The sequence below is a fragment of the Rhipicephalus sanguineus genome, unplaced genomic scaffold (genome assembly GCF_013339695.2).
Source record: "Rhipicephalus sanguineus isolate Rsan-2018 unplaced genomic scaffold, BIME_Rsan_1.4 Seq278, whole genome shotgun sequence".
Classification (NCBI taxonomy): Eukaryota; Metazoa; Arthropoda; class Arachnida; order Ixodida; family Ixodidae; genus Rhipicephalus; species Rhipicephalus sanguineus.
In genome coordinates, this window is record NW_023614926.1 from 1 (window position 1) to 12,275 (window position 12,275).

At 47.6% G+C, this 12,275-nt stretch overlaps 1 protein-coding gene across 1 annotated transcript; it reads left to right on the forward strand.

Moving 5' to 3' along the window:
- Positions 1 to 149: 149 nt before the first annotated feature.
- Positions 150 to 8,578, forward strand: LOC119376920 (uncharacterized). Its single transcript, XM_037646587.1, has 3 exons — positions 150 to 393; positions 5,753 to 6,050; positions 8,164 to 8,578. Exons 1-3 carry the CDS (start codon positions 150 to 152, stop codon positions 8,576 to 8,578), a joined length of 957 nt encoding a protein of 318 aa, XP_037502515.1.
- The last annotated feature ends 3,697 nt before the right edge of the window (positions 8,579 to 12,275 follow it).

Genomic DNA, 12,275 nt, shown 5'->3' on the forward strand with positions numbered 1-12,275 from the left:
ACAAAAAGCTCTTCCCGAGCGATTTCGTTACTGATGGGTTTTACTGTATGTGCAATCAGCAGGACCAACTGTCTACACTTATGGAGTACATTTATAAACATAGTTTTACCGCCACCAATGTGGCTACGAGTCGAGCGTGCGTGATCAAAATGCGTCTCTCGCTGCAACTCGCAGACCGGAGCGAACAGGAATTCTTCAGAGCCGCGTTCAACCGGACGCGGCTGTACCTGACCGTACCGCCCGAGGACTGCACCAGGACGAACATCAACGAACTCGCGACCAGGTTGAGGTCCCTCCGTCTCGACGGATTCGAATTCTACATGAAGGGGAACGAGAGCGCCGATGACGTCAGGCTCTGCTCCAACCTCATCGACCGATTCGTTTCTTTGAAAGGTGGGCTACTCTTCGTAGTATAGTTTGGTGGATGTGGCGTTGCGCTGACGTAACTGGTGTGGCCATGTTCGGTTTCCGGTCGTGGCAGCTGCAGTTTCGTGAGAATTCAATGGAAATAACCGCCACGTAGTACGTTGATATTGCCACACCTTAGAGAACCCCAGAGGGTCAAAACGAATCTGGTAACTCCCACTATGGCACACCTCATAATCTTAGCGGTGCCTTGGCAAGTGAATTCGAGGTACTTAATTTTGACATTTAAATATGAGTTGTGCGTAACATCGTAGCGCTACAAAAGCACGCGAGTAAGTAAGAGGGCTCTTAGGGAGGTTTTATTGCTTTTCATCTTAACTTGCGCACATTTTCGTCTGGCGGGGAGTCCTAAATAGAAATCGTAATTTCAGCTTAAATCCCGAACCATATAGAGCGTTTTTGCCGGCGTTTCGTGGCGTTGCGTCCCTTGGCGTCGTCGCATCAACGTCGTCAGAGAGGGCGGCAAACCATATGAAGAGCTTAGAATAACAGAGAGCTCAGCTAGTTGGTAAGTATTCATTCTAAAAAGACAGGGCGTGCAAACACGGACACAAGAAAGAAGTCAGGACACCACAAACGCCTTTTGTGGTGTGTGGACACCACAAACGTGGACACCACAAACGGCGTTTGTGGTGTCCTGACTTCTTTCTTGTGTCCGTGTTTGCACGCCCTGTCTTTTTAGAATGAACATATGAAGAGCGTTAGCTCGGCGTCACAGAGTGTGACCAGAGGGAATGAACCTGACACCTCGTAAAGCAGTGTACAGTTTCCGTCAATGGACCAACAAGATATATTCCTGATGATAGCTTTTTATGTCTCATTAGCAGTTCTGTGGTGCAGAAAACGAGTCACAGTGACACAATGCCACCGAAAAGTCTTTTTTTTTTTTATTTGACTTGCAGCGCCAGCTATTGGCATTAAGAAGAAGCACAAACTTGTAATATATGGCCTCTGAGCTTGAAGCTGCCGTACATCTTTGAGGCCACGTATTCGGCCAATACACTCATTCCTGCTAAGCCTACCGATGAACTAGAGTACGGCACTCGGAAAGACTTCAAAGATATCACGATCGCTTTGCTGTCGAAGCTTCTAGGGAACAAGCTAAGTCAAATACAAGCATCAGTTGAGAACTTAAGGGCCACACAGTGCACGGCGACGACTTATTAGATCCGAGGCGGGCGGCAGCCATTTTGACAGCAGCGACGACGCCGTTACGTAGCGGAAGTCGCTGCCAGCCGCACGCTGATTGGTTCTGCGTCCATCGAACTGCATCCGGCGTCGACGCTGCCGCCCGTGATGTCTGGACCGTCCAGAGGTGGACGTTTCGGCCACCGTCACCGGTAGCGTCGACGTCGAGGGACGCCGACGTACGAAACGGCGGGAAAACGCCGGCAAAAACGCTCTATATGGTTCGGCCTTAACATACATTGAGGAGAAATAACGCGTGCTACAATAATGTTTAAGTTACTCAAAGAAACAATTCCCTAAGTCATAGGTAATGTCGAAGTCACGGTACAGTGGAACCTGTGCAGTAGGCCAAAGTTTCATTCAGCAAGCTTCTGCGACGCTGAAGCAGTTGACGCAGCTCAGAGTCAAGATCCACTACTATCTCGTTATATCCGCAAGGTCTTCACACGGCTTTGAATGCTTGCCTATTTCACTACATGCCACTGAAAAAAAAAGGCAAAAAAGGGCACGAGTTAACTTTAAGGATGTCTGCTTTAATACTCGCCTAATATGTCTATGAAGCAGGTTAAGAACAAAACAACAATAAGGGAAACCAGAGATAAGCACTGACGTTTGTGAGTGCCCGTCAAATAACTTTGTATTTAAAATTCTGCTACCATCAAGCTCCTGAACGGTGTACATTTTCTATAAGTTATTTGATAGTTTACTGTAGGTCTGAAAGGTGCGGTACCATTTGTGCCTCGGGCGCTAGATTCATCGCACTTCCCTTTGAAGTTATTTGTAAGCTGAAACACGCGACATGCCCACACCTGCCGCATAACTCTTCCTATTTTCGATGTCGCTCTGTTGTGGTCTGAATTCCCCGTCAATACGCTACTGATAACTCTACGCCTTGATGACATTATAGTAATGTCAATATAGATGCCACACCAATGTCCGACCGTAGAAATTAACACACATGCAGCATAGTTTCTAGCTAGCACTAAGCGGCATATTTGTTTTCAGCAAGCACCTTCAGCTATCTGGTACAGTCCCCTTAGCATTGATACTAGCCTAACAAGCTTAGTGTTCTCGAAACCTAGCTGCTTTCTGCATATGATCACGAACCAACCAGCCCAAATGCGTCCCTTCCTGCAGGTGGACCAGTTGGTACTCAGTTTCTTTAGAAAACTGAGGGCGGAAATGAGACGTTATTGGACGAACACACACACCACACGCGTGCGGTGCGTGTCTTTTCTTGGTCCAGTGCCTCTTCATAATGAGAGAAATTTTAGACGCCTAAAACACCGCAAGAAGAACGAAGAAGCACAGGGAAAGAGCGTCATTGTTCTTCTTGCGGTGGACTAGGCGTCTAAAATTTCCCTAATTATGATGAACCAACTAGCCAAGCCACAAGTACTTCTAAGTGTCTCTTCACCTGTGCTCTAAATTAGGAGAGGAGAAACATCTGGCGTCTTTCGTTAAGCAGCTGGCGTCTTTTCGTTTTGCTTTAGAAACATCTGGCGTCTTTTCGTTTTGCTTTCAGAAAACATCTGGCGTCTTTCGTTGGTTTATTTCATCAATCAACGGCGTTTCGAACAAAATTTTTATTGTTTAATCACGCACAGGAGAAATCTCACCAGGCACTACCTTGGAGGTAAACAATGGCTGCTAATGGGAATGAGAGACAGAAGAAGTCGGCTTTTAGCTAACACTTACACTTCTACTTCTACTAACGTTTCATACTGGAACGTGCCAATGGCTGCTAATGGGGAATGAGAGGCAGAAGAATTCGGCTTTTAGTTAACGCGCACGCTGCGAATTTTTTATTGTTCAACAACGCACAGGAGAAATCTCCCACCGGCACCACCTTCGAGGTCAAGATCTGGTACTAGCGTTAAGACTGGTTACGCACTACGACAGGCTAGTGAAAGAAACCCACGTGACCGGTATGGCAAATTGAGGCGCCATCTATTGACTGGGATCAGAGTTAAAATCTGCGTTCCGTCTCTTTCCTCCCAACTCTCTTCAACCCCCTCTCTGGTGGGATCAACTCCCTTTCCTGCGGGAGGCGCGCTTTCCGCCGCCTTGCTGGCACCGCCGACTTTGAAATCCGTTAGAAAGTTTCGCGTCTGGCGTTGGTAAAGCATGTGTTAGCCGTCGTCGCGCGTCCGTTTCATGGTGCTCGCTCGCTGTGTGCTTGTGCGACGCGATGTTTTACGACTCGCGCTGTTCGTGCATAGTGCTTTGTTGCTCGAATACTTCCAGAACAAGTCCCGGAATATATGTGCCGGCCCCCAAAAGAACGACAGGTGAGCGTGCCCTTTGAGTCGCGGTTTTCATTGTGTCAATTTGAATTCACGTCCATACCGAGTAGCTGTTCTCTGCAGTGGGGCTTCAGTTAATATTTTCAAAAATGACTGATTTGAAAAGGGCACGACGCTGCTTTTAAATCGTTATACGAACAAGCAGCGGACATGAAGCCCATGCAATGTAACTATAGTTACAGGTTTACAACCCTCACAGAACCGCGTGCTTGAGTGTGTGCTTTGCATTTGTCTCCGGTTAATTACTCGCCATCGTCCATAACCACGTTTGTGAGACATTAGGTAGATGTATGAAAACTTGTGCTGCTCTGAGACGAACAAACGAGTTCACTTTTGCACGAGTCGACGGCGCTCTTTATCTGATTGAAACTTGCCCTTTTCTTCAGGGTGTATTTCGGAACGCAACACAGCTGATCGGTGCGCCCAGAGAAAACCTGAAGAATTGCAGAATCGGCGCACTTCAAGAAGAGATGCCATGAATCATCCGATATCAGCTGTTCATTTTCGCCGCGTTCATTATCACTAGTTATATGAAAATCAACGTTTTTGGAAATGTAGTCAATAAAGTGCGGCCAATATTAGTTGTGTTATATGTGGAGTTCATTTTGGCATCTTTAAAATGATCTTTACAATATTATTCTTTTTTTAGGTATTTCAACTGCTTTCATTGTTTTTGCATTCCAGGAATGTTCAATTTTGTTAGTTATGATAATTTTGTGCAATATCGTGCGCATATATCAGAAGCTGCTTTGCACTTTTCTCAGTATAAATTTTTTTTTTGAATATGTGCCCTAGTGTTATGTTCTGTTTTTTATTCCACTGTTCTTTAAGTTCGTAACTTTGGCGAGAACTTTCTAGTTGTTTAGTGATCATGAACACGTGTATTTTAATCTCCTGGTGATAACTTCTGTTAATCTCCTGAGCCTGTATCGCACCACATTTGATGAAAATGTTGATTTTCGGAAACGAGGACAATAAAACGAGACCAAAGATATTTTGTGTTGTGAGTGCAATTCATTCTTTTGCGTTCTGGCACATGCTGCACGACTGCAGTGTTTGCAGAATGCCTGATTGCAAATTGCGCACATTCAAACGCGCAACGAACGCGCGGCGCAGTACGCGCAGCGGATGCAAAAAAAAAAAGCGCCCGGCGCGCTGCACGGCGCACACGCGGACGAGGGGGTCATAAAAGAAAGGGAGAGGTAGCCAGCGCACGCAAACAAAACAAAAATAAAAAAACCCGGCGCGCACGAGGGAGCTAGAAGAGGAGGCGCGGCTGGTGTTAGTGTTGCCATGACGACGCATACCGTGTGCGCCGTCATTCTGCCGTTCGAGTCTCTGAATCCCATTCGCCAGGATATTAACTGAAGGGACGTTTGGCGCTGACGTCATGAATTAAGGCGTCCTATGGGAGGTATACGGAGTAACCTCCCCTGCTACGACGGGGACGAACGGGTGCCGCTTTAAGGAGCTTCGCCCCTAAAAACCGACCGCTCGCGCTGCACAACCGTTCACTGACCACCCCGTATATATCGGCACTGGATTTTGACCTCCAAGGTAGTGCGTGTGTGCGATTTCTCCTGTGCGTGATTAAACAATGAAAATTCACAGCGTACATGTAAAATTAAAGTGAGCTGCAAGTCGTCATAACTCTCACCGAACCTTTAGTATAAACGCGCCCGATCTCACGTCGGTGATGATGTACTGGGCAGAATTCACGGAAGATTCACGGTTTACCGATGAGCCTCCGCAGCTTCGCCCACTCATCATCATTCACTCCGTGGATATGCTGTGATTTTTTTGCTATTATTGTTTCTTTCTCGGCATCCCAGGTCCATCCGCTGCAATCCTGCGTAGCGGCCCTTGCGGGACTTTGGTCAAACCGAACGTACTGGCAAATGTATACCAAGTGCACGCCCCAATCGACGATGAAGGCCGAATACACGACGCCGTATTCATGAACAACTTCGATTACACGGACACGGGCCACGGAGGAGTCGACATGGTGCGCATCGCTGATGTCCTCATGCGTGCCCAGAAGGAAAGGACCGAGAGCATCGCTGCGGGAGCTCCCAACATCACCAACATCTGCTACAGCCTCAGCTTTATGGGGATGCGGATGGACACGCGGTGAGTACGCGAGGAAGAGATAGGTGGCTTCTTTGAGTCCTAAACTTTCGAAATTGTTTGGAATCTTTATCACTCGTAACTTTCACTGTGCACGACGTAAAGGGGCCATGGTAACCTATTTTCGATCATATTCTTGGTTACGTAGGTTAATTCTCGTGCGTTCGCAAACAAGCTGTCGAAACTTTAGCGAACTTGGTCGAGTGCTTAATTATAAATGAATGTTTTTTTAAACACGCCAGTGGCCCGAGAGTCGAGCAACACTGGCGCACTTGCGAGCCGTGACTACCGTGACGTTAACATGCTGCTTGCTTTGCAAGCGTCCGCATTCTGGTGAACGATTTCGTTCCGTCGTCATCTGCGCGTGCAATCGAGTTATTTCAGCTTTATTAAGCTTGGCATTGATATCGAACGATTTTCAGTGGCTGAAAGTTTGGTAGAAGACGACAGCTCCACTCTATCCAGCACATGACGTCACGCACACCATTGCGAAATGGCGGTCGGTGGCGTTGGGTGGGGATTTAGGCCGGCGACTTCTAGGGTTCTTTTCGCACTGAAATGTTTTTTTACAGCCTAGTTTCCATATATGCACAGGCATAATAGACCCTCTACTTCTATTTTTCGCTGAAAACCGCAAATTTCTAGGTGATCGTGTCATGGCCCTCTAAAGTTAAGGGGAACCTGCATTCATCAAGACACGCTTGCAGTCTGTTGTTCGCCGGTAGCCGTCACACTGGTAATTGTCTATAGGCGAATACCACTTGTGAAGTCTGCGGCATTTTCTCCTCAAATGCGGATGAATATGAACCTGAACCAATGCTCTCTCACTGTAGACCAGGGGTCTCAAACTCACCTCAGCTAGCGGGCCGCAGTTACGAAATTTAGTCCCACAAGGGCCGGGACAGTGAAGACGGTGGGAGCGGGGGAAAGGGGGGAGGGAGAGAGAGAGAGAGAGTGAATAAAATGTCACCTAACGTTGCCATTTGAAATAACGTCTTTCCTATATCTCATATATGGGTCATTTCTGAAGGTGATTTGACGTCAGGCATCAAAAAAACATATCCACACTGATTTCCACAATGACTAATGTCTGAACATGCATTCTGAAATATAGTTTTCGTTCCACGGTGACGTTTCAGCTCATAGCGGCCGCATATGGTACCTCACGAAAAGAAGCTGCTTGTGACCAGTCTCATTTCTGTAGCTTACCCGAACAAAGCGCTATTAATTGCAATAGGCGAGAAAATAATGCGAGTATTATTTAGCAAAGTCACAAAACTTTATTCCGTGTGAAGCCGCGGGCCGCTCCCGAAATGTCCGCGGGCCGAGTGTTTGAGACTCCTCCTCTAGACTGACGTCATGAGCCGCGCGGCCGATGATTCCTCCTTCCAGCATGAGCACGACTATTTTTTTAGTCGCGGAGGCAACCGGCGGGCGCGCTTCGGTCTGGGCGAGGCCTGTCCTTACTTCAACAGCAAAAAAGCTTTATCCCGTTGTACAGCTAGCAGTGCAGACCAAGAAAAAGTGGGGTAAAGGTGTTTCAATGCACTTGACGAGGACCCAACTTCATTCCTTGGGTAGTTGAGGCTCATGTTGCAGCATAAAATTTCACACAAATGTTATTTAGTAACTATACAGTAATCTACAATGTTATACAATGTACCAGTTATACAATGTTATGATACCATTACATCTAATGAAAGCGCAATAACAACCAATACAAAACAAAGTACGCCTTACCAATCAAATGCACATAACAGTAGTTTAAGAGATCTGCGACTGATAGCTGTTAAGTATTTATTAGATATAAGATATCGTAACAAGATTACCTAATCAAGGAAACGATACTTCTTAAGCTATATTCAACCACACTGCTAGCTAAATAATGGTGTGGGCTGTTGGCTAATTTGGCCATTCAGCTAATGTCAGCTAATCTAAAAGAGCCCCCTTTAAAACAATGAAATTCTCTTCACGCAACGTCATTCCAGTATATAACTCGTTGGTCTAAGATTATACACGTACAACAACTTGAGTAGGTTCTGCCTGTATTTTCTTTGGGTGAGATGATTCCAATTCCACTAATGGTCACCCTCTTCTCTCAACCGACCGATTGCAGGACGATGGTCAAGTACTCGCAGGTGTGCGAGACGGTCCAGTGCTGTCTGGTGGACAAGTCGCCGCAGCGCAACGACCGCAGTCGCTCCCTCGTCGCCACAGTGATGAACCGGTCCCTGTACAACGTGTCGTACGACGACGCCGACACGCTCGCCGAGAAGGCCAAGGCGGTCTTCCTGATGACGCGGGGTGCCCTCTGCATCGCCGCCGATGACGTGCAGGCGGACGACTTCGGCGGAAAGTGTGGCGGCGCAGGACGCAAGGCACCGCTTCTCACTATGATGGCCGAACTGGCTCGACTGCAGAACGGTGCGTTCGGGAACGATGTGAGCGGCAGTGAGAAGACCGTCGCCGCCCATTGGGCAGATCCCATTCCACCGCCGAAATTCGAACTCCCTCCCGATATACTACTTTAGTAATTTGTCATTCTCGTTTGAATTAACCGAATGTAATAAATATTTTCTACAAACACAGCGCTTTTCACCTTAATGGCTAGCGTCTACTTGGCATGTGTATTCGCATCCGTTTCTTTTCCTGCGCCGCGTAACCTGGCTGTGTTCATGGTTGCTATTCTGTATATTGTCAAATTCCGCCATTGATCAACACTGATAGGCCCAGAGGGCTGCTACAGCCTCTTTGATTGGCCTAATATGCCGCCATTACAAAAAATATGGCTGAATTTTACAGTGTCCACAATCATCATCATCATCAGCCTGACTACGCCCACTGCACTGCAAAGGCCTCTCCAATGTCACGCCAATCAACCCGGTCCTGTTCTTGCTGCGGCCATATTATCCCCGCCGAATTACTAATCTCATCTGCCACCCTAACTTCGTGCCACACCCTCGAGCCACACCTTCTCTTGGAATCCCTGTCTGCTACTCTTGACCCTTGTGTCCTAGCGTCCACAATGTGGATAAAACCTATCAGTGAAGTGGGATCAGGCTAGCCAACGCATGCTTAAAAATCGATTGGAAATGTTCGCAATTACATCAGCATTTCCTAAAAACATCCATATGTGTCCACTTCTATGAAGAAACAGCGGTATTTGCGCACAAAACAATGACATTCTTCTCAAGTCGCTATAGAGGTGGTATGCCTGCATTTGTTTGATACGTTCACTCGAAATTCGCAAGAGTTTTCAAGTTATTCGGCTTTATTCGAGAAAAGAAGGGGTTTACTTGTCCTTGCGTGAGTTTGTTGCACATGAGCGACGAAATCTTTGAAGCTGAGTTGTCGCTGGGGCGTCCACGTTGTGGACGCCCGGCATACCAAGTCCGTGTAAGAAGCTGATAGAACGCCGCATGGTATAGTAAGACCCGCTTTGTTGCCGTGCGGTCCTGCACAAAACATTATCGTATATAGCAGAATTCGCCTTAGAGAACTTAAGCTTAGAATTTGTTTGCTTTATTCGGGACGTGGACTAAGTGATGAAGGACATACATAGAAAGATAGACTGTTGGGCAAGTTGTCCAACGTTTCATGAGCACATACATGCCATAATTTTCGAGCTTACTACAGGAAGGGAATATTCCGATTAGGCGAGCACCGATAATTAGGCGCGTTCAATCAGAACCATTAACAAGCAAAGGCCTCTTGAGCAATGCTACTGCTGTCGATGAAAGAATTCACTTTGAACGTAACCATGACGTAACCATGACGTCACGGGATACGTGACGCCAGCAGGCATGCCGAGAAATAGAGTTCCACACCTCGCCCTCATACGAGCGGCACTGATTAACACTCCCAAGTTTAAATGCACAGTTTTTTTTATTGCGTTATCTTGCCCTGCGGCATCAGTACACATTACACAAAATGGTGCAGTTGTGTTTCCTCCATGAAGTCCAGGGGGGACCTATGGTTCGGACCGTATATCCATCGCTGCAAGTCCGGTGGCCTGGTGTGCTGAAGTCCCGCACGCCGCAGGTGGCGTCGACGAGCCGCTTGTAGCCCAGGGCATGTCCATAAGAGGTGGTTCAGGTCTGCGTCCCGCACCGGCGCAGGACAAAATGGGCAGCTTGAAGTTGTGTCGGTGTAGCCCCACTTAGTGCGGATTGAAGGCGTCACAGCCGCACTCACGCGAACTCTTCGGAGCGATACCTTCTCTTGACGAGTAAGTCGGATCCACTCGGGAGGTCATTACTACGCGGAGGTATGAGAGCTCGCGTGGTGCGCCGAAAATTTTCTTTGTGAATGTCCACGATGTCAGAAAGTGGCAGCAGGAGCAGAGGTAAGGGGCACGTGATGGTTACAGGATGGCACGCGGCATCTGCCGCGGCATGAGCCAGAACACTAGACCGGCGAATCCAACATACTCGAACAGAGCACGGATAAGCTGCAGCACAACGGTGAAATTGCACTTCTAAACCAACAGAAAGGTCTGCGCGACGGAGTGCGCGCACCGCTTGCGTCGAGTCCGTGTAAAGGATCACACTTGATGGGTGTTGCATCTCGACGAGCGGTTGAAGTGTATACCCGATAAAGTGGACGGGGGGATGACCGCTGCCGTAGCTCATTTAGTACAGCACCGCACGCGTTTTTCGAGTGTTGCAGATTCGGTCCCTGCCGTCGGCAAGTTACCTTTCCGTCCACTTTAATTTCTTCTCAATTATATCATAATTATTACCAGTAACACTCCCTAAAATTTTCTAGGCATTATTGTCTGTTAGTTCTCATTATTCAAGTAGAACTGGTAGTTCAAATACCAGAGTATCTGGAAGCTTACGCCAATACAATGGTTTGCCGTTTTTCTTTTACATGTAAATAATTTCCATTTTGTCGAGAAACTTGAAAAATGTCCTGAATCTTGAGCGCCGAGGTCTTACGTATCCTACTCTAATGAGGCGGCTTCGGCACCCACTTATCCGAACTGAAATCTAACGGCGGCGAATGTTGGGTGGCACTTGCTACTATTGGCTACCTGTCGGCTAGCGTTGGCTAACTACTGGTTTGGACTGCCTCATATTAGCTGTTTGTCCTGCATTAAGCTGTAGCTTAATGTTTGCGGACGCCAGGTCACCGAAGGCGTTGAAAGCAGCAGCACAGCTGGTAGCGAGATTTTGTCCAGCCACCATACATTTGAGATTACTTTCATTCCCGTCAGTGCTCTCGTCGAAAGATCTTAATGAATCCAGTGTGATTTAATGATCATCTCACTGTTAATGTTTTACACGAACGGTTAGGTTAATCGTGCCATTCGCCGCGATTGCACACCTGCCGACCATGCTCGGCTACTGACCCCAAGATCATAGGTTCGATCTCGGCCGCGGTGGTGGCATTTTCGATGGAGGCAAATTTGCTGGGTGCCGATGTACTTCTATTTAGGTGCATATTAAAGAAAATCTCGAGTGGTTTTAGAATGCGGTAAAACTTCGTGGTTAAGAAGGAGCGATATTTTTATCAACGATATCAATTGTTTTTTCCACGGTTGTCGCAGCAGGAGCTCTACAATACGCGAAAGAAAAGTTGGTCTTGCTCCACCCACGCGAGCGCGCCGAAAGTGTCGGCGTGGAAATGAACTGCGTCATCTTCGGTTCCTTCGGCGGAGCAGCGCTACACTCCGACGGAAGGTTCCCGCCACTCACTGACCCGTGTTGCGAGAGCGTTGTTTATGCACCAGAGGCTTAAGAGGAGCCGAAAGTTATGCAGCTGGACTACATTTGCCATGACGACAAAGAGCCGAGTGCTACGTGAACAAGCGTCTCTCGTATGTTCAACCATGGCCTCCGTGAATAGCTCCGGCTGGGTGCCGTTGCCGGAGCTAATTGCGGAGGCTGCGCTTCAGCAGTGCTGCTGTTGCTGATGGTACGGCATACCGAAGATGACGTCACCGCGTTCACTCAGTATTTCAAGAAGCCCTACGGCAGCAGCAGCTGTTCTTTGCCAAAATATGCTATTTGCGTTCACTTTTGAGAAATCTAACACCGGTTTTCGAATTCAGCAGGGGTCAAACAGTCATTACACACTCCAATGCCATATTTTAAAAAAAAAGGGCTTCAGGTTCCTTTTAATTCATCCCAGCCGGTCTAAATTTCCGGAGCCGCCCACTAGGGCGTGCCTCATAATCATATCGTGGTTTTGGGACGTAAAACCCCAACAGTTATTATGGTTATC

Excerpts from the sequence above, each read along its gene's own strand:
- LOC119376920 (XM_037646587.1), top strand. The coding sequence starts at position 150 with ATGCGTCTCTCGCTGCAACTCGCAGACCGGAGCGAACAGGAATTCTTC. Across the intron at positions 394-5,752 it reads CCGATTCGTTTCTTTGAAAG|GTCCATCCGCTGCAATCCTG; the intron begins GTGGGCTACTCT and ends TCGGCATCCCAG. Across the intron at positions 6,051-8,163 it reads GGGATGCGGATGGACACGCG|GACGATGGTCAAGTACTCGC; the intron begins GTGAGTACGCGA and ends GACCGATTGCAG.